Source organism: Gopherus evgoodei, chromosome 20 (assembly GCF_007399415.2).
Source record: "Gopherus evgoodei ecotype Sinaloan lineage chromosome 20, rGopEvg1_v1.p, whole genome shotgun sequence".
In the NCBI taxonomy this organism is placed as follows: Eukaryota; Metazoa; Chordata; order Testudines; family Testudinidae; genus Gopherus; species Gopherus evgoodei.
The window spans coordinates 3,965,551-3,987,387 of NC_044341.1; the positions used below are offsets into that span (position 1 = coordinate 3,965,551).

At 54.8% G+C, this 21,837-nt stretch overlaps 1 protein-coding gene across 1 annotated transcript; it reads left to right on the forward strand.

Annotated features, from left to right (window-relative positions):
- Positions 1-8,056: 8,056 nt before the first annotated feature.
- TMEM35B (transmembrane protein 35B) lies at positions 8,057-16,344 on the forward strand. The gene is made up of 3 exons (XM_030539139.1): positions 8,057-8,211; positions 12,090-12,270; positions 14,684-16,344. The coding sequence occupies exons 1-3, from the start codon at positions 8,104-8,106 to the stop codon at positions 14,812-14,814; spliced, it is 420 nt and encodes a 139-aa protein (XP_030394999.1). The 5' UTR covers positions 8,057-8,103; the 3' UTR covers positions 14,815-16,344.
- Positions 16,345-21,837: the final 5,493 nt, after the last annotated feature.

The window sequence follows — 21,837 nt, forward strand, 5'->3', positions numbered from 1 at the left end:
TTGTAGGCAAGTCCTCATGTTACATACTCAAGCTAACTTCCCTTTAGGTTTGGGTGGTAATTAGGTCCCATTTTACTCATCACTTAATGAATATTACATAGTTCAACTGAATTATTCATGTTAGTTTAGACCTGAGCTAAAACAGAAGGGGGCAGGTGCTCAGGGAAAGAGGCTTAGAGAACTCTTCCAGCATGCATCTGATGAAGTGGGTATTCACCCACGAAAGCTCATGCTCCAAAACGTCTGTTAATCTATAAGGTGCTACAGGATTCTTTGCTGCTCTTCCAGCACTAGCTCTCACCACTGCCTTTGGGAAGTTACTTAGTGAAATGAATGAACGTGGCAGAACATTACACTTAGCAGTGCCAAAAATATCCTTGGGACTGAGCAGCCCACTTGTTCTGGACTTGCAAGCAAGGAAAGGTACTCCTGCTCACCACACTCTCTCTGAATCCCCCATGAATCCTGCTCTTCCAGACGCTGAGTATGTGGCTTTGTTGCCCCAGCTATCTCACAGATACTCTAGCCTTCATCAGCAGCAGAGCAGTTGGAAATTTCACTTCGAGAGCAGGTGAGTCCTCTACCAACTGTGTGTTGGTGTGTACCATTTTCTTAAATACTTGTGAGATCTCTTTACTGTGCCTGATTAAATCATAAAAATTAAAGTAGGGGGAGAATAGGTTGTACCTTGTCTGGTTGGCTAATGCAGAACTGTGGTTTTCCCACCTCCTTCAGACAAATACCCCATTCTGTAGTGATCTCTTAGCTTTGGGGGGTCATAGTGGATCACAAGCTTAATATGAGTGAAGTGAAACACTTGCGCAAAAAAAAAAAAAAGACCAATGCTAGGTTGTACTAGCAGGAGTGTGGTAAGCAAGACATGAGCAGTAATTCTTCTGCTCTACTTGGCTGATTAGGCCTCAGCTGGAGTGTTGTGTCCAGTTCTGGGCACCACATTTCAAGAAGGATGTGAACAAATTGGAGAGAGGGTAGAGAAGAGCAACAAAAATGATTAAAGGTCTAGAAAATATGACTTTTAAGGGAAGATTTTAAAAAATCGAGGTTGTTTAATCTGGAGCAGAGAAGATGGAAGGATATAACCGGTTTCAAGTACATAAAAGGTTGTTACAGGAAGGAGGGAGAAAAATTATTCTTGTTAACCTCTGAGGACAGGACAAAAAGCAATGGGCTTAAATTGCAGCAAGAGCAGTTTAGGTTGGACATTAGGGAAAACTTCCTGTCAGGGTAGTTAAGCACTGGAATAAATTGCCTAGGGAGGTTGTAGAATTTCCATCATTGGAGATTTTTAAGGACAGGTTGGACAAAAACCACAGGGTATTGGGCTCAGTGGACTATTGGTCTGACCCATATGGCCATTTTTTGTGTGTGGGGATCAGAAATGGGGTTACAAATGTGGAGGGACTGGGAGGATGCAGTGAGGTGGGAGTGGAACTGCCAAAAGCCTGAGAAAACTAGCTCAAACAGCCAGAGGAGCAGGTAATGCTGGGGGAAGATGTCGGGGGGTGGGAGTGGGGAAAGTGTGCAAAAGGATGGAAAGGGGGACAGAGCCATGAGTTGCTGCAAAGAAGTGGGCTAGGGGCTTAGGCAGTGCTTGGAAGAGAGGAGCAGTGGCTGAGGTAGATGCGAAAGGGGGGGAATAAGGCCAGGGGGTTAAGAATTAGCTGAGTTTGAATACAGTGCTGCTCCTTGCGGCAGGGCACAGCATTTCTGCAATCATGGAATAATAGCCCGAGTGTCTCCCTGCAAGGTGTAGATTCCATATCATCCGCAGCAATCCTCTCTCTGGCTGTGTGGCCAATTACGCCATATGGGCGAAGAAGCCATTACAGCTTCCCTACTTTAAAGGGAGTCCAGACTGGAGACTGTAAATATCACCCCTGCCCCCTCCACCCCAAAAGCTTTGAATGGAATGAATTGTCTTTGACTCCAGGGCACATTATTGTCCTTTTATGCAGGTGAATGAATTAACCTGCTTGTAACAAAGCCCAGCTTGCCTGCAGCAAACGCCTAGCTCCTCTGGCCTTTGTCAAAGGTATCCAAAGCAATGGGCTGTCAGCCTCAGGGTGTGTCAGAGAGCTCCCTAAGGCTCATGACATACTCCCCCTCACGCCCCGCTATATATTAGGGCAGCGTTTCTCAACCTGGGGTCTGTGGGCCCCCTGGATCAACTCTTCTCCCTCTGGTGACACAGCGGGGCTGTCTGCCCTGGTCCCACACTGCTCCTGGAAGCAGCTGGAATGTCCTGGGGGGGCAGGGGTGTCTCTGCCCACTGCCCCTGCCCCAAGCACCAACTCTGCAGCTCCCATTGGCTGAGACCCCCCCAGGTTCCCCCACCTAGCAGCCGCTGCTAGAGAGATGTCGGTCGCTTTTAGGAGCTGCCCAAGGTAAGTGCTGCCTGGCTGGAGCCCACACCTCTCATCCCCTCCTACACCTCAGCCCAGAGCCCACACCCAAACTCCCTACCAGAGCCTGCACCTCTCACCCCCTCCAGCACCCCACCTCCCTCCCAGAACCCACATCCCACACCCCTGCCTGCCTGCCCCCAAACTCCCTTCCAGAGCCCCAGACTACACTGCATTGTACCCCCAGGAGGGATGGAAGAGCTTGAGAAACCACTGCTCAAAATCACCAGTTCTCAGACTTTGGGTTCTGGTGTCCCACATCTCAGCTGCATAAGTACTTGGCATGTCACCTTCATGGTTGCAAGCAGTCTAGTCATCATGGATTCTTGTTCTGCCACCAGCCTGATTTTGGCAGCATGCCACCGCTGTCTGAGACCCACCCAGAACAGGAAGGAGCCCTCTGAATCTGGTGTGGGCAGTGAACTCACTCCCAGGGCTGCACTTGGCCCACTCTCAGGACTCCAAGGAGCCTGGATGGCTGTTCCTTGCTGGAAATGGAAATGACACCTCCCATCATTCCCTGCTGCCCCTTCCTGTCCTGGGATGATAAAGAAGAAATTCTGGTCCAATAATTCCTAGGCTCAGATTCTGGCATGATGATAATGGACCCCAGCACAGACCTGCAGACATGCTGCAATAGCAGAGCAAAGCAGTGCCTGTGTTTAAGTGCTACAACCCCAGTTACATCCTCCCCCCTGAACGGGAGCAGTAATTTGCCTAGAATTCCGTTTCCTGAATGGGCTGTTATGAGGCAGGGGACATCATGCTGTACTGGGGGGTTGGGACACCTGGGTTCCATGTCCAGCTTTGCCACTGATCTGCTGTGTCATTTCACCTCTTTGTGCCTATAGCGATGCTGACCCAACCTTTATAAATCACCTTGTTGTGGCAGAAGCAGGATAGCAGCTCCCGACTTCTCCCTTGTGCTCCTCTTGCTAGGCAGAGCATTTCTGAGAGGGGCAGCAGTGGTTGGAACCCGGCCCCTGCTGAAGGCAGCTCATGCAAGGACCCTGACATTTCAAAGGGAAGAACCCCACGCTAGCACAGCCAACCCTGGAGTGGGAGTCATCCCTGACCTGCTCACCCAAGGGCCAGCAGCAGAGAGGGCAAAGGGGTTTGCAGCTCCAGACTATGCAGACAGGGTGAAGGGAAAATGGGCTCCAGGCTTCCAAATTGGCAGGCAGCTGGGCCCTGACGGAGTCTTTCAAAGGACTTCAATGCACATTGGATTTGGGTCTTTGGCTCTGGATTTGAACTCTTGCTCTCCTGTGTCTGCTCCCTGAGCTAACCCCTGGTCTTGTATTTAAAGCAGGTGCAAAGCTTTCCTCACCAAAAGAGAACGCTCTGCTCTGCAAGGCCTCCTAAAGAACAAGTTACCCTTCCTAAGACCTCTCCCAGGGCCAATCTACTCCACAGGTAGCAGAGCGCAAGATGGTGGCATTTCCAGCCTGAGGGAGAGGACAGGAACCCATCGAGGGCTGAGGAAACAACAGGCCTACGTGCACTTCTCCAGTCCCATCCGACCAGCTGTCAAGACATCTCCCAGCAAGTCGAAGCCTAATGGGAACAAGCTCCCAGCAGGAGCAGTGGCCCAGAGGAATATGCAGCCAGCAGCACCGAAACCCTTTCCTGGTGCTACAGCGCAGAGTTTGCTGGAGTGTGGGCTCACTTGCCTGCCATTGGCCTGGGGGGATCTGCCTTTGCTGCCCCAGATCAGAAAATCCAGAGCAGAGATCCACGTCTATATACCCAGAGGGGAAGACAACACAGGCTGTGAATCGCTGGGGGAAGATATGGACAGTAAGCTGAGTTCATTGAGCTTGCAAGATGAGAAGTGAATTAGTTCACTGGGAATTTAGTGTCTGACCTTGAATGCACTAGCAACACAGTCTCAGGTGTGGTTCTGCTGCATCCCTAGCATGTAACAATGGATTCTCTTCCATTAAAAATCTGATGCTTGGTGGGGGAGAACCATCTTGTGAGATCCTTTTCTCTAGGGTGTTTAAGACAGAGGGAAGGATTCCTGGCTTGTCTTTCTTGCCCCACTGCTGTGTGTCTTTGGACAAGTCACTTAACCTCTCTGCGTCTCAGTCTCTCTACAATAGGGATAACGCTGACCTGCTGTGGGGTTTGATTCAGTAATACTTGTAAACTGCAAACAAAAGTTGCTGAAAGAAGTGTTGGAAAAAATCCCCCAGTATCCTCCAATAATGGTCCAAAATGCCACGTCAGCATCACTCCAGCGTTAATTGCTCAGTGCATCCCCCACTCTCTACTGCCACATTTCTGATCTCGTGCTATCGAAGTCATTGGATTTACAGGGGTGTGGTAACCTAAAAATTCCCAGGCTGGATCAGACCCCTGGTCTACCTAGCCCAGTGTCCTGTCTGAGAGTGGCCAACACCATGTGCTTTAGAGGAAGGTGGAAGAACCGTCCTCTCCCCCCAGACAGGTGTGGAATAATCTGCCCCTGTGAAAGCCTCATCCTGATCGCTGATAGAGAGTGGCTTAAGTCCTGATTTTTAGAGCACAACCCAAAGTCAGTGCAAACTGGGCGCACTCAGATGCTTTGAAAAGCAAGCTCTGTGCCTCCCAAGAAGAGATGGGGTATGCAGAGAGCATCTTTAAGATGTGCTGGAATGTAAAGCTGTTGGGGTAAATCATAACCTAGGAGGTTATGCCCTCTGTAATCTCCGTTTTTAAATGCCTGGGGGATGAATTCAGGCCGAGCATAACCCCACCAAGGCTGGGGCTGTTACAGCAGCAAGGTATTTGATCCTTATGGCACTTGAAATGGGCATCTTATGTTCTTGGATGAGGGGGAATTAAATGGTTCTTGCAGCATTTTAAAAATTTAAAACCAGGCCTGTTTTGCATACTAAGCAGTCCCAGCAAGACAGAATTTGAATCAAAATTACCAGGAGTTTCCAGAACACATGAAAGGATTAGGGTGAAACCTCTTCTCTATTTAAACACAAGCAGATTCTTTTTCATCTGAAGTAAAATGATTTCCTCAGGCTGGCTTCTCCTTATGCTCTCCTGCTTTAACAAGAGTCTTGAGAGGACAGTTTAATGTTTCATGCAGTGACATGCAAGGTATTAAGGACACAAAATCCCGTCCTGGAAGAAGGGAACGAGGTTGTCTGATGCAGGAATCTATTATTCAGAAAGGATTTTTAAAAAGGCTTTCACAGAAAACCCCACTTGAATTCTGCCCTTGTCTCTGCCACATTTCCAGTTGTTGATTAGTTTGCAGTCCAGAATAGTTCAGGATACTGCAGACTAGCCTGGAGGTGCCCTGTCTGATCAGCTCTCCAACATCTGAGGGGTTGGGGAAGGAAAATACGACAGACAGAACTGGGCTGTGTTTGTTCCATTCCATTCCACAGTCCCACCTGCTAAACTTTTCAAAGGAAGGACCGATGGCAAAAAACTGACTTTGGTTTGACCCAAATAAATACAGCACTAGAGCAAAGATTGCTTTAGCCTCCGGAAGGTAACTGCAAAGACTTATGCACATGCTCAACTCTACTTATGCATATAGGCCCACTGAAGCAAGTCTGTAAAGGCCACGTGCATGCCCTGAAGTGGCCCTCTTGTCTCCAGAAGCCCACTATAGTAAGATGAGGCCCTGAAACATAAATCCTTGTATCATAGGCCCGGTATGAGGCCTAAGGCCTGAACTAAAGTAATAGTCACGACTTTGCTAACATAAAGCAAAGTTAAGCTGTGAGCCAGAGGCAGGCCCTGCTCACAGAAGTTGGCAAGAAGAAGGCTGCTCATTGAATGAATATATGTGCCAGGATGGCACCAGAACATCCCGGTACGAACACATCCCACAGAGATAACGAGGAACTAGCTCACCCATCCTAAAGACAGGGTCAAAAGGACAATATGATGGATAGGCTTGTTTGTTTGAACCAACGTGCACCAGGAGAGAAGCAGCACCCTAAAACGCAGAGGGGTTCAACCTCAATGCGTCAGGACTGATGTGTAACTTGTTTGTACCTGTGTGTAAGAATGCATCCCTGGGGCAGTGGAGAGCCCTGCCGCTGACTGAGCCAATCCATTGTCAGGGGGCGCATATTCGTAGTATGTCCTGTAGAGTCTTTGGAGAACGATTACTGTGCTTCGTTTGGTAATAACCCTGGCCGGATGCCTTCGTACTTTATCGGAGTCTGTGGTTATTGGGGATTCTCTCGGGGTCTGCTGTGCCAGGGATCTGCAGAACCGGGGCAGCACACATAGGGAACACGCATACAGCCGACAGTTATCAACACTGAGCAGAGCAGAGCACCACGCCGGTGGCATCTGACGACACCCTGGTTGGTTGGTTGGTTGGTTTTTTAAATGGAAGTTCCCAGCTGTTCAGGTTGTCTTGAAAACATGGACCCACAGCTCAGCAGATGCAGTGATGCCTTTCTGCATTTACACAACAGGAAGAGGGCGTGCCCCATGCATCAAAGATAATGCTATAAATGGCCACATTGTTAACTCTTTCACTGCTTACCAGAGCATGTAGGGGGATCAGCTGGTGAGGACAGAGATGGCTTGTCTATACTTAAAAGGCTGTGCTGCTGTGTCGCGTCAGTGAAGACATTGCCTACGCCCCTGGGAGGGCGTCTCCCATCCACACTGCCTATGCCTCTGGGAGGCCTCCCCAGGAGGCCGTGCAGTAGCTGTGTTGACAGGAGAAGCTCTCCTTTGACGTAGTGTTGCTGCCTACACCAGCAGTGAGGTTGGCGTAACTGCATCGCTCAGAGCGACGTCAGCCTGACAAGTTGCCAGTGTGGGGCAATGTACATGGTAACTGTCAGGGTTGTGGGGCTCACTGCAACTATCCCCCCTTCCTGGTTTCTCAGCGTCAGGCCTTTTGCTTCTGCACATCCCAGCGGTGGACACTAGGCTCTTGGCTACTGTACCCTGAGCTCAACTGTTCTGACACCGCAGGCCTAGCTGGGTTTGAGCACCTGCCATTCTGCCTATCGGGAGTCCATGCCCAGTGCGATGCAGTGATCAGCCAGCCACCTCACCACCAACTCCAATGAGATGAATTAATTAAGATGGGGAATTAATTAGTCTCGTTAGAGTTGGTATGGCAACACCCCTTTTTTCATGTTCTCGGTGTGTATATATATTGTCCTGCTGTATTTTCCACTGCACGCATCCCATGAAGTGGGCTTCAGCCCACCAAAGCTTATGCCCAAAGACATTGGTTAGTCTCTAGGGTGCCACAAGGACTCCTCCCTCCTTCCTGCTGATACAGACTAACCCGCTGTTACCCTGAGACCTGTCTAGGGTGACCAGATGTGCCGATTTTTCAGAGACAGTCCTGATATTTGAGGCATTTTCTTATACTGGCTCCTATTACCTTCTACCCCTTGTCCTGATTTTTCACACTTGCTGTCTGGTCACCCAAGACCCGTCAGCCTGGCCAGTGGCTTAAGCTCTCCCTGTCTCATGGCCCGTCTGCCCAGCAGAGACCCCCAGCCCGGGGCTCTGACGCTACGGGGGACTGGGGGCCCTAGCCAGCCCCCGGCCGCCTGGGAAGCCCTGGCAGGGCGGAGCTTGGCTGCAGGAGACACGTGCCCGCCGGGACCAGCCGCCTTTTCCAGCCGAGCTGCGGGGCGGGGAGCAGCCGCCGGAGCCGCGCCCCAGCCCGGGCGGTGTCTGCCCGGCCATGGCGCTCGTCTTCCCCGCCGTGCGGGTGCTGCTCGGCCTCTTCTTCCTGCTCACCGGGGCGGTGAAGCTGACGGAGCGGATCTCGGCCGAGCTCTACCAGCAGCTGGTGAGTGCGGCCCCGGGCTTTGCAGCAGGCTGCGGCGGGGCGGCGGGCTCGGATCCGGGCTGTGCGCGGCGCCGGGGCGGGGGTGCGCCAGGCTCTCGCTAGCAGCGGGTCGGGGCCGGGCTGGGAGCTGGGCTCGTTGGCGGGAAGCGAGCTTGGCAAGCGGGGCTCGCCGCCCTGCAGCCTCCGAGCGGCTCCCCGGGGGTCTAACCCCGGTCCCTGGGGCGGGGCGGGGCGGGGGCGGCCGGCGAGCTCCGACCCCATGACCGCTCCCTGGCTCCGGCTGGGATCTGGGCAGCTCGCCTGGCGAGTCTCCCCCTCCCGCCGCAAGGGAGGCTCTGGGGTATTGCCACTTTCCCCTTTCTCATTGCCACCGTGCGGCCCCCCCTGCACCCCCGGACTGTGGGGCGGTCCCCCCTTTCTCATTGCCACCGTGCGGCCCCCCCTGCACCCCCGGACTGTGGGGCGGTCCCCCCTTTCTCATTGCCACCGTGCGGCCCCCCCTGCACCCCCGGACTGTGGGGCGGCCCCCCCTTTCTCATTGCCACCGTGCGGCCCCCCCTGCACCCCCGGACTGTGGGGCGGTCCCCCCCTTTCTCATTGCCACCGTGCGGCCCCCCCGCACCCCTGGATTGTGGGGCGGTCCCCCCTTTCTCATTACCACCGTGCGGCCCCCCCTGCACCCCCGGATTGTGGGGCGGCCCCCTCTTTCTCATTGCCACCGTGCAGCCCCCCCTGCACCCCGGGACTGTGGGGCGGCCCCCCCTTTCTCATTGCCACCGTGCGGCCCCCCTGCACCCCTGGATTGTGGGGCGGTCCCCCCTTTCTCATTGCCACCGTGCGGCCCCCCTGCACCCCCGGATTGTGGGGCGGCCCCCCGTTTCTCATTGCCACCGTGCGGCCCCCCCCGCACCCCTGGATTGTGGGGCGGTCCCCCTTTCTCATTGCCACCGTGCGGCCCCCCCTGCACCCCCGGACTGTGGGGCGGTCCCCCCCTTTCTCATTGCCACCGTGCGGCCCCCCTGCACCCCCGGATTGTGGGGCGGTCCCCCCTTTCTCATTGCCACCGTGCGGCCCCGCCTCCACCCCGGACTGTGGGGCGGTCCCCCCCTTTCTCATTGCCACCATGCGGCCCCCCTTGCACCCCCGGACTGTGGGGCGGTCCCCCCTTTCTCATTGCCACCGTGCGGCTCCCCTTGCACCCCCAGACTGTGGGGCGGTCCCCCCTTGCACCCCCGGACTGTGGGGCGGTTCCCCCCCTTTCCCATTGCCACCGTGTGGCTCCCCTGCACCCCCGGACTGTGGGGCAGTCCCCCCTGCACCCCTGGATTGTGGGGCGGTCCCTCCCCCCCCAGTTGTAAGTGCTGGGAGGGTGGTTGACCTCTGCAAATGAAAGTTCATCGTAGGTGCAGGCCAAGGGCTCTTCCCAGAATTGTGATTGGTGCTTTGTGTTCTGGGAGAGCAGCACCCCATTGTGCTGGGGGCTGGAGTAGGATCAGAGCCACAGGGGGAAACAAATATTTACTACCCAGCGGTGGCACAACTTACAAACATATATCAAGAGATCAAAACCTCAGCTTAACATTGCTCTGCCTGAAGGCTTGTTACCTTTCCTAGTTACACATTAACCCCGGGGTTGGCAGAACTGGCAGGGGTTGGAGAAATTATCTTTGTTTTCCCACCAGTTTGTTTCTTTGTATGTCTAACAGCATTTTGCCTGTAGTCACTTGCCGTGTCCCCTGTCTGGTCAGTGAGTTCTCCCTGTTGGTTGTGTGGCTTTCTCACAGCAGCAGGGGAAAGCGACCCCTGCCCCAAACCCAACCCAATGGTATTTACAAACCCACATCTGGTCAGGGACTCGGGCTGGAGGTGACATCTGAAAGGGCTGTAACTGGCTTGAGGTGGGGTGATCCAGTGGCTAGAACACTGGGCTGGGGGGCCTACGAACTGGGTTCCATTTCTCACCTCTGTCACTGGGGTCAGATTTTCCAAAACTGCTCAGCACCAGCAGTGAGAGTTGGGGCGGGCACACAGATGTTCAGAGGAGCTCTGATCACGGGCTACATGTTGGATGCCGAGCAATCTGGAAAATCTAGCACCGTCCATGGATTCCGGGCAACTGTGTTCAGCCCACCCAGTAGACACGGGGATCAGTTATAAACCCCAACTTGGAAAGTGCTGGGGCTACGATGAACTGATTCTGCGTTACTTTCCATGTAAACGTTGTTGAGCCCCAACCTGTGCAGTTATCGAGAGAGGAAGTGCTCTCCAGTGTCACTTAGGCATGGACTGTCCAGAGATCAGCGGGTTGGATGCTGAGCATAGAAAATCTGACCCCAGATGTGGGTGCTGAGCACTTGAAAATGGGGGGCCTGATTCTACTCTCAAATCCACCGATGTCAATGAAAACTAACTCCATGGAGTGACGCTGGTTTTGCACCTGTGCAGGGGAATGCAGGATCTGGCTCACAGCCCTTAATATCTGTTGCTAGCAGTGTGGGATTGTTATGGCAATTTTTCAGGAACTGCCAATGTTGCTCTCCAGCGCCCTGCCAAGAGGCCTTGCAGAAATTAACTGACAAGATAAGAAGTTAAATAATCTGCCTGTGAACTTTCCCTGATGTAACACACAAATAAATGAACTTCGATTTAAGCTGAGGCCAAGAGGGAATAAAGGAGCAAAGAGCAGAGGTTTCCAGTGCTCTGTGGCTCAGAAGCAATATTGCCAGCTGGCAAAAACTATCATGAGAGGAGAGTTTTAGTACTGGAATGTCACCTAGAGCTGCAGGGGAATAAACGGTCCGTGTCAGCGCAGCAAGGTGTTCTCTGCCACCTTGAAACATTCCACCTGAAACCTCACCTGAAGCCTTCACGATGATGATCTGTTAGGGTTGCGGCACTCTGGATGCACTGGCATTGCCTTCTGGCATAGTAACATTTCGTCCTTATGTAGCCCTTTCCACCCAAAGAGCAGGTAGCTGCCCACAATGGGAACGATCATTAGCCCCATTCTATAGACAGGGGTAGTAATTTGCCCAAGGTGACCCACAGATTTTGTGTCAGAGCTAGGGGGAGAACCCAGGAGTCCTGGCTGCCTAAGCCACCCACTCAGTGCAGTGTAAGAACCCATATAATTAACATGCCCTAGGGTGGGTTGTGGGAAGGATTCTTAACTACCCCCCCCGTTGCCCCCCAGAAAGAACATTGAGCCAGTCCAAAAGCAGCCTGGAGGTGCAGGTTGGAGTTGGGCACCATGGAGTTCCAAGCGTAATGCTGCTAGGCTGGGACCCTCTTTCTCAGGCACAGAGGGGACACCCCAGGGTTGAATTGGCTGTTGGATTGAAAGCTCCGGCTGCTTGTTTCACAGCTTGGCTGGGCGCTGAGCACTTCAGAGAGCCTGGCCGGAGGTATTGGGAAAAGAGGTTGGGCTGGCAGCCTGGGAAAGTGGGATCCTACGGGATGGGAAGGTGCCGGCCAGAGGGTGGGCGGAAGGGGGGATTTGAGGCAGGATGAGAATTTGCTACACTGCAGGGCAGTTTTTTGGTGCTTACCCAATAAATAACAAGTCCCTTGTAGGCTTGGGGCCTGGTTTCGGGCAGTGCTGCGCTCCTGCTGCTCCTCTGACTGCCCTTGGGGGCACCTAGCACTACTGCAGACAGGCCTTTTACTTGGGAGCCCCCCAGCTGCCTTTCTAGACATGAAAGCAAGGGGCACCCTGCACCTTTCCTAGCCCCCCGTGGGCTCCAGGCCGCCCATCTCCTCTCTGCAAAGGACCATGCACCGTGACTGAGCCCCTGCCATGCCACAGGCTCAAATGCCCCATTCCCGGGAGGGGAACCGCTGCGGCCCCAAACCCACTGACGCTCCCTTCCCCATTCCAGAAGTCCCAGTTTGTGCAGTTTGCCGATGTCTTCCCCCTGAAGGAGTTTGGCTACAAGCCGGAGCCGGGGCAGTATCTGCTGGTGGTCGGCTGGATTGAGGTGGTGGCTGGGGTGCTGCTGGCCTTTGGGCCCCAGCTCCTGCAGGAGATCAGCAACTTCGTGCTCACCATCGTCATGATCGGTAGGTGTTGGCCGCTGGGCTTGTTACTGAGAGTTCCCTGGCCCTGCTACCTTCCCTCGCACCAGGGAGTCCTGGCTTTCGCTGCAGGAGCCCCAGAATTGATCTTTTCTCCTCTGTGGTGATGCCATCCCGTCCTCCGGAGCCCCCAGCTCTCTGGGCAAGGGGCTAGCATACTCTTTGGAGCAGTCTCTCGTGATTGATGCTCCCCCCTTCCCCAGGGGCTGGATGCAGGGTCCCCACGCTATCCCCAGCCCCTGGGGCACCTCGAATGGCAGGCTCTGCCCACCTGAACCCTGCTCTGTGCCTGTGTGTGGCTAACGTAACCCGTGGAAAGATGCCCAGTGTCCTGAGACAGGAAAGGTCAGTCAGGTCTCTGCTCTCAGCAGGTGCATTGCTTCCTGCAGGAAGTTCCCCAGGGGCTTGGCCTGGCTGCAGGAACTGGGGTTCCACCAATTACTTCTGCCCCGATATTCAGCCTAGGTTTTCTACTCCCTCCTATTCACACCTGTCAGCCATCTCTCAAGCCTCCCCTGGCTCTTAATCATCACTGTCCAAGTTCAGCCAATCGAGCTCTTTATGGTCCGTCATTTAAATCCTCTCCAGCCCCCGATGGGTATAAATCCTCGCCAACTGCCTCCCTTCTCGTGCCCAGCTCCAAAGCTCCTCAGAGCGGCTCTGGAACAGTTCGGTGTTAATGGGGGTGTTGCAGTGAAAGGTGGGCAGCAGTCTGCACCATGCCAGCAACCAGAGGGTTAAAGGCAAGTGCCCTTGACGCGGGCAGCGATTCTTCAGGGTGAAAGGCTGCAATTTCCATCTCTTGTTCCCGGCAGGATTCACCTTGCCGGGGGAGCTGGCTGGTAACAATCTTCTCAAATGGCGTGTCAGTTACAGGCCAGAAAATCACTGTCTGCTGGAATCATGAGGCTGCACATGTTAAACTGGGGACCCTTGGCTTGCAACGACAGAGCTGACCTTAAGTAACCCGGCCCTGCAAGCTCCTGGGGCTAGCGGCCATTCATCAGGTTCAAATCTAGCATGCTCTGCACTGGTTAATAACTTCTCCCTGTCTGCCAGGCCCCGGGCTGTGCAGGTCAGATGGTGCCTCCTCCGTCCTGTCACAGAATGATGGACGTTGGATTCCTTTCGGGCCCCATCTAGCCCAGCCCTGTGGCCAGCACTGAGAGCTCCGTGCAGGGAATTTACTGCTGCTGCTCTGACCAGATCCGTGGCCCGGTTAATTGGAAGAGAGAGTGGAAAGCTGTTTAGAGTTGTGTGTATCCCTTTGGCCCTGACTCCATGCTGTGGTGCTCACAGGGGTGCGGTCTGGTATGGGGAGGGGCAATGGGGGCTTTACGTCCCCTCAGGGGATTCTGGGACCTGATCTGCCCCCTCCAGCATAAATTAGAGCATCCCCAGAGGCTGCTCTAAATTTACTGCCCCCTATGGACAGCTCCACCGCCCCAGAACAGCAACCCCAATTCCCTCCTCAGCATGACCCTGGGGCCTGCAGGGTGAGCCCAACAGGGACGTTGAGCAGGCACCATTCCACCCAATGGGGGGCCCCTCTCTATGCTGGGGATACTCCCCAGGGGCTGGATAAACTGGCTGTGCAGTGGCTGAGCTGCTGTTAGTCTGCAGCAGGGCACAGTGTCGGGACCGCCTAGGGGAGCGTTATCTGCACCGGCTGCGGAGTCCCCATGCTCTCTAGTCTAGCCAAGGACGTTTCCAGAGCTGCTGCAGAAGTTTGTGTGGTTGGTGATGGGGCGGGACCTGCTGGCTGCAAGCGTTTGCCATTGCTAGCTGCCATCAAGCCACTGAGCGAGGCCAGGGAGCCACAGTGTCAGAGTAGGAGCAGAGCCTGGGAACGTGTCCCCTTTCCACTCCCAGCGTCCTTGTCCTTAGGCAGCCGGGGGGAGCGTTCCATGCTGTTCTCCGTGGGGAGCTGTGGTGGCTTCTCTCATGTTTGTTTGGTGCCACGGCGGAGCTTGTGCAGAGAATGGTCTGTTGGCGTCAAAGTGAGCTGTAGGGCGGCTAATGCCGAGACCCGTAGAGATAAATCTCTGGCAGAGGAACATGAGCCCTGTGAAACCTGGGTCTGCCCAAACTCAGGGCCTGGTCAGCATCTGTGGGGTTCAAATACTATCCCCTAAAGAAAACCCTCTGCACCTGACCCGGGGTGCTGCACCCTGCCTGAGTCTGCAGAGTGCCTGAGACAATAGCTCCTAGAGGTGTGAATTGCCCCCATCCATCTCATGGGGTATGTTGACTCTGAAGTGTAATGACAACGGTTCAAAGCCATGGAGCCACCTTTTGGAGTCAGGTGCTTTGGACTGCTAGTGAAGGGGTGGATCTGACCTTTCATTGGTCCCTCTCTTGACTCTTCCCCAGCGTGTTTTCTTCTCTATCTCCCCAGGTGCCATCTACACCCTGCTGGTGCTGAAGGAGCCGTTGGCCATGTGTGCTCCGGCTACAATCTGCCTGGGCCTCCTGCTGCTGCTCAACATACGAGGAAGGGGGGGCAGGGCCAAGTCCAAGTTTGAGTGACTGGAATGAAATGGGGGGCGGGGGCACTGGATTGGCAGGAAATGATGTCCTACCCCCAACAAAGTGGTGCAATGACATGGCTTCCTGCCAATGAACTTGCCACTTACGCGCAGAACAAACTCACAAATCCTGGGGAGGGGCCAGCAGGCCCTGCTGGCAGAACTGGGCCCCAGTGCTGGCTAATCCGGGGACCTGCTGCAGTTGTGTGCAGTGTGGGGAGCAGCTGCCGGTCTGAGAGCTTTGCACAGAGGCTGGGAAGTTTCTCTTTCTGCCCTGGCTTTGAGGGCAGCTTGTCCTGACCTGCCAGGTGGGGGAGGGTAATTGGAACTGGGCTGTGGTGCGTTGTGCTGGGACCTCATGGGGTGGTGGGGGAGCTCTGGAGTGTGCCCCAAATGGGTAACAGCTGTGTGAGTTCCCACAATGGGTCACCCTCCAGTGTGACCTGGGGTGAGTCGGGGTGTGTGTGTGCGTGCGTGTGTGTCAAGCTCCCATGGTCTAGCAACCCCTTCACCTCTCTGCCAGCCAGTGCTGGGGGGACAGTCCCCCTGGGAACTGAGCTGAGACCAGAAAACTCATCTCATGTCCAGACAGTTCCTGGCTGGATTTGAACCACTGACATCCCATCACTGATCCCAATCCAGGCCTTGTGGGAATCTTTGCGGCTCCCATTCCTTGGGAGCCGCAGACAGCTTGGATTTTCAGTGGAAATAGCTGAGGTGAACACAACCTTTGTTTCCTGGGGGCCCCACCCTTCCCCGCTGGCCAGGGAGCGTGGTGTGTAAGGACTCTGTGCAGTGGGAATGAAGGAGGAACCTTCCAACTCTGCAACGTCTTTGCTGCTCAGAGCCAGTGGAGATGCAGCGTGGCCCTCCGAGGCGATGCCAGAAGGCTGCGGATCTTGCATCGGGTTCTCCAGGGTGGATGTTGTGAGGTCTCTCCACTCTGATGTATGTGATTCCAGCACAGGATCCTCCTCCATTCAGGTCAGCCCCAAAGCTGCACTGGGGTTCCGCCATTGCCAGCGAGACATCCTGCCCCCTGCGTTCTCCAGGCCTTCTGGGCCAAACCCCACAGGGCTGCTCCCCGAACTTGGACATTTGCTCTGCAGTCTCAGTTCTCCCCACATGCTCTTCTCGCCCAAGGAGCCAGCTTGCGTTGATTCCTTCAGGCTGCAAGGCTCCAGGGCTGATTCCCAGCGTCTGTCCACATTGCTTTTCCCTTCTCCTTGCTGCTCACCCAGCATCTCCAATGTGAGCCCACGTCTCCTCAGTCCTAGGACCAGCCAACCTGGCAGGCACAGGGCAGGGACCTCATGGTGTGAGCCGCCTGGCATTGCGCTGGATGTGCCACCAGCCTGGGATGCTCTGCCGGGGGTCAGGGGCTGCCCACTTTGCTCTGTCGCTAAGAATCGTATCGTGGTGCCAGGGCCCCGTGGAGCTGTCTGGCCAGACCTCAGGGAAGGAGGTGGTGCTGACTGCTCTGGACGGGGACCACGTAGCGCTGACTTTTAAATAAAACCTCTATTTCCAACGGGCTGCCTCTTGTTCTGCCCCCAATCTGGGCCTCAGCATCAGCGGCTGCTGCAAATGGGTGAGTCGCTGCCATGGGCTGCACTATCCTCGCTGCTGAGGAATTGGAAAGGGACCGGGGGCTGGGTGTGTGTGTGACAACCCGATCCTCAGCCCTTGGAGGGCAGGGCATGCGGTGGAGGAAATGGGCCTCTTGGGAGACTCCCCTGCCATGCCGTGGATGGGCGATGCCTGCCTGCTGATCCAGCTGGGGCCAGGGGAGGGTGCAGGTGGGGTGTGAGCACAGGGTGGGGCTGGGGGAAGGGGGCCGCTGGGCGGAGCTTGCCCATGGAGGGGCCATCCAATAGCTTGACCCTCCCCCCTTCCCCTAGAAGGGGGGCTGAGCTCTGAGTCACACCTGGCGGGAAGCAGCAGTGAGTCCCAGAGGTCAGAGCTGGGGAAAGCCCCAGTGTGAAGCTGTGGCCAGAATGATGGTGAAGGTTCATGAATGGTCACAGGGGCCTGTTCTATGGAACTGTTTAAGAATAGACGTTGGAAGGAGACAGGCCGCCTGGTGCCTTGAGGATGAGGTCTCCTGCAGCCCCTGCCGGGGGGCTCTCGCAGGGCAGAACGGGGCTCCTAGCCCCTAGGTTGCTTGAAAAATGCATCTGCAGCAGGGACTGGTTTGGGGACAACTGCTTCCTGCATGAGCTTGGTCTGACGTGCGAGGGCACGTGTGTGAGCTGCTGGCGTCCCCCCCCGCTGCGCTCGCAGGATCACAGGGCAGGTGCTGGCAATTTGGGGGGGAGTGAGGAGGGACAAACCCCTGCCTTGCTCCCTCCTCTGCACCCCCCACCCAGCAGCACTTAGCTTCTCCTGCCCTGACAGCCCCCTGAGCCCGGCTGCGAGGGATTCTGGCTGTGACAGGTGGAGCCATAGCTTGGGGGGTGGGGGGAAGGACAGTTCATGCTGCAGCTGCTGGGCTGGGGTGGCTCTCTGGGAGCCCAGGCCCCGGGGGGCGCCTGAGGCTCAGGGCTTCCTGCTGGCCCCCCACCCATGCCCCTCACCCCTCCATCACTTGTCACATTCCCAGCATTTTTCCCCAGCCCCTCTGACTCCTCTTACAGGAGCAGGATTCACTTTCCTTCCTCTTCTGGCGAGTCTGGTGTTTGCCAGGTGTCCAGCAGGATGGCTCCAGGGGTGCATACCCTCAGTGTGGGGCAGAGATGGGCCAGGCTTCCCATTCTGCCCTGCTTGGGGGCTCAGAGCAAGGCTTGGTCTCTCTGCTGAAGCCTTGCTGGCGGACCCAGTGGCCAAGGGCTGCGTATCCCCAAGGACCAAGCTCCCTGCTTGGCCCTATCGGGGCAGGGTAGTGGCACGTTGGCAGGTGGGTCTTGGGGGGGCAAGGGGCAGGGCCTGCTTTTGCAGGGCCCCACGTCTTCCTAGACCCAGGCAAGAGCCTTTCCATCAGCTAGCACAGCCCAGGGAGCAGTTTGCAGTGCAGACGAGATCCCCGAGGAGCAGAAGATCAGAGAGAAATCAGCCTGTGGGTGGATGGCAAGTGAGGCACGGTCACCGCGGGGGCGGGAGCCAGGCAGCAAGCTGGAGCCTCTGAGATATGTGCTGCACCAACTGTCACAGGGCCAGGGCGAGAGAGCCCCAGAGGACCCTGGGGCCTGATTCTGAGGTGAGGGATGTGTGTGTGAGAGAGAGACATGCCCACAGCCCTGTCAGACTGAGAATATGGGCCCTGGTTCTCCATTGCCCTGCTTGGGTGTGGAAAGCAAGTCAGAATAGTGGCACTCACTTTGCACTAGTGCAGGGTTACTTAAACTTCATTGCACCGCAACCTCCTGCTGACAACAACAGTTACCACACAGCCCCGGGAAGGGGGAAAAGCCCCACCTCCCTGTGGGGTGCCAGAGCTCGAGAGCGTTAGCCCTGGGCAGTGGGGCTCGGACTCTGGCTTCAGCCCCAAGCCACAGCAAGTCTAACACCAGCCCTGGTGACCCCATTAAAATGGGGTCCTGACCCACTTTGGGGTCCCAGTTTGAGAACTGCTGCACTAGTGGAAACAGCAACACCAGGAGCAGGGCAGTGGAGAATCGAGCCTAGAGGATTTACCAGGCAAGCTCAGACAGCGTATGTCTAGCTAACATCCAAGACCTCAAGAGGAGGAGGAAATCCTTGCAGTGCGCCTGATTCCCTGAATGGGATGGATTCCTTCCTGACCCCTACGGCGTACACTGTGGAGCCTGGCAGTTCATTACCACCATCATCCTACCTTGCAGAGATACAAAGATGGGCCGAATCCTGTCCACCTACTGAACACCTGAAATGCCTGCTGGAGTCAGTGGGATTGAGAGAGCTCAGGATCTGATCTTTGGTGATCCAGCCTCAGCATTTGCCTCAGAGAATTCCTGCAGCAAGGAATTCCACAGCTTGATTATGTGCAGCATGAGAAAGCGCTGGCTTCGTTTTGAAAATAAAGAAGAGCCATCTATGCGTCATCCTGATGCTAATCTGTGTGAGTTGCCAGCACATCAGAGCCCAGTGAGCTACTTGGCAAACTGCTTCGTGGTCTGATTTTTCACTGACGATCAAAAGGAATTATTTACCCCCTTCCCAAGCCTGAGACGAGTATCCGTAACGGGGGCCAGAAGGAGACCATAGGAAACAGTCTCAGGGGCATACGTGCTGGAACTAAGGCTGCGGAGGGGGCTGCCGCACCGCCTGGCTTGAAGTGGTTTCCATTATATACAGTTTGGTTCAACGGCTCTCAGCACCCTCACTATACGCATTGTTCCAGCCCCCCTGCTCGGGGGCTCAGATCAGTGCCTCTGACCCTCTTGCTTTTTGTTTCTGAGAACAGAGAATTAATTTTGGGAAAGTCGTGGGCAGGACAACCTCTGAGAACCAGGTCATCTCACCCATTGCATCCGCCCCCACCTAGTCGAAATGGAGCTGAGTGGGCTCTGAGACCGGGGGAACACATGAGGGGACACACTCGACAGGCCTGCTGAGGTATTTATTCTGGAATCCCTTGGGGTATTGCAGCCAGGCATCTGAACCCCAGAGAGCAGCACTAGGCCCCAGCTCTGGACATTTTGCTGCTGCTGAAATCCCCGGCTAACCCCAGCCTCAGAGGACAAACAGGCATTGGGAGGATGACGCATCAGTGAACAGGGAGGGCTTTTCTTGGTGTGTTTCTACTAGCAGTGATTACTCAGTTGCTGAGTGGATGGGAAGGAAGGTCCTTGTTGCACATAGTCTCCCTGACTCAGCAAAGAGACCCCCAGTGTCTGGTGCTCATCACAGAGGGGGCAGGAGTCTCCCATTGGCAGAGGTTCCATTCTCCCAACTCCCAGGGAGGGTGGCAGGGATGCTTGGAGATTGGACCATTGGAAGAAATGGAAATCCTACTGAACTAGTTCTGGCCAGTACAACATAGTGTGTGTTACGCTGTCACTTCTCCTTATGTCTGCAAAGAAACCCCCCACAAAATGTGGCCAATACAGTGCTGTGAGCCTGAGTCTGAAACTCCAAGAGGGATGTGAACATCGATCACCATGGTGTGTTGACTCTGAAACCTAATGAAATATGCTGGTGTTTGTTTACATTTGTCATTGTGGAGCCTTTTAATCAAGAAGTCTGTGACTCACTGTTTGTGGGCGGAGCTTGGTGGTGTGGGCGGAGCCTGAATAGAGACTAGCTACTTTTCCCTCTGCAGCCTGACCTCCGCTGAATTGGAGGTCCTGGGGATCAGTAAGTTGTTTACTCTTATGCTTCCCACTCACAAACGCAGAGCAGGAGCCCCGGTATTGGGTCCATGATCATACACTGGCACAGTGTCCATCTGTGTGGTTTCTGGGTGCACACATCCATAGCTGGGAAGGGGCCCACAGGTTCCAAAAGGAAACCATCTAAGAATGTATTCCTTCCCTTCCAGCCAAGGTTCTCCGAGCACATTATAAGCAGTAACTAACTAACTCGTGCAAAGCTTGTTGCTCAGATAGGAGGAAACTGAAGCACCAAGAAGGGAAAGTCACGCACCCTAGGTCACACTGCGAGTTTCGGAACAAAACCCAGGTCTCCTGAAGCCCCAGTGCTGGAGCCTGTGACGGAGCACAGACCAATCTAGTGCTGCGCACCTGTCTGGCAGCACCTCCCAGGAGTGCATGTTAATTCTGAATGTGACTTTGAAATGAACAAGGAGCAAAACCTGAAAGGAACAGAAACTCGAGCATTGTTCTCCCTTCACCACTCGTTTGGCACAGCTGGTGAGTTGTGGAAACTTGACCACATGGAGTTGTCATGCTTCCCCATCCATCTCTCGGGCTGCATTGCACCAAATACATGCTCGTTCCTGCCCCGCGGGCTCCCTCTGCAAGTCTCTGCAGGAGCCCAGGTCTCAGGGGTTCCTGCTAATGTTTCCCTTGGCTCAGAGCCCAGGGGGTTCAAACCCCTCAGGCCATGATCCTTGCTCCCCCTCATTCCCGTGGGATACGCGTAATTCAGCTAACGTGATTGTTAAAGGTGTAAATGGGTGTAGTGAGTAGAAACATAAGAACGACTGTACTGGGTCAGACCAAAGGTCCATCTAGTCCAGTATCCTGTCTTCTGACAGTGGCCAGTGCCAGGTGCCCCAGAGGGAATGAACAGAACAGGGAATCATCAAGTGATCCATCCCCTGTCGCCCATTCCCAGCTTCTGGCAAACAGAGGTCAGGGACACCATCCCTGCCCTATCTTCCATGAACTTAGAGTCTAGTTCTTTTTTGAACCCTGTTACAGTCTTGACCTTCACAACAGGAGCAGGATGGGGATTTTACCTGTGTGTACGGCATTGATGAGACCAATACTGCCTCCAGTCCTGGGCTCCATGTTTTAAAAGGGATATTGAAAAATTGGCAAAGGGGCAGAGAAGAGCCACAAAAGTTATTTGGGGGCTGTAGAAAATCCCCTGCAATGAGAGATTTAAAGAGCTCTGTCTGGTTTATCAAAAAGGAGCTCACAAGGTGACTTGATTACTGTGTACACATAACTTCCCAGGGAGAAAATACCAGCTCTGAGAGGGCTCTGATCTAGCAGAGAAGGTGAAACAAGAACTGATGGCTGGAGCCAGATGTGTGGAACAGAAGGTGCATGTTTTTAGCTGTTGGAAAGTGCTATCAGAGGAAGTGTTGACCTCTCCATCTCTTGATGGTCCAGCCTGGCTGCCTTTTGGGAAGAGGCTTTAGGCCAACACAAGTTCCTGGGCTCAGGACAGGGGTAACTGGGTGAGGGGCCATGGTCTGCTATGCGGGGGGGGGGGGGGCAGACAAGCTGATCTGAAGGTCTCTCTTGGCCTTTGTATCTAGGAATCCCCATGGGAATCACTCATTTTGTAGAATCCTAGAACGTCAGGGTTGGAAGGGACCTCAGGAGGTATCTAGTCCAACCCCTTGCTCAAAGGAGGACCAATCCCCAGACAGATTTTTACCCCAGTTCCCTAAACGGCCCCTTCAGGGATTGAA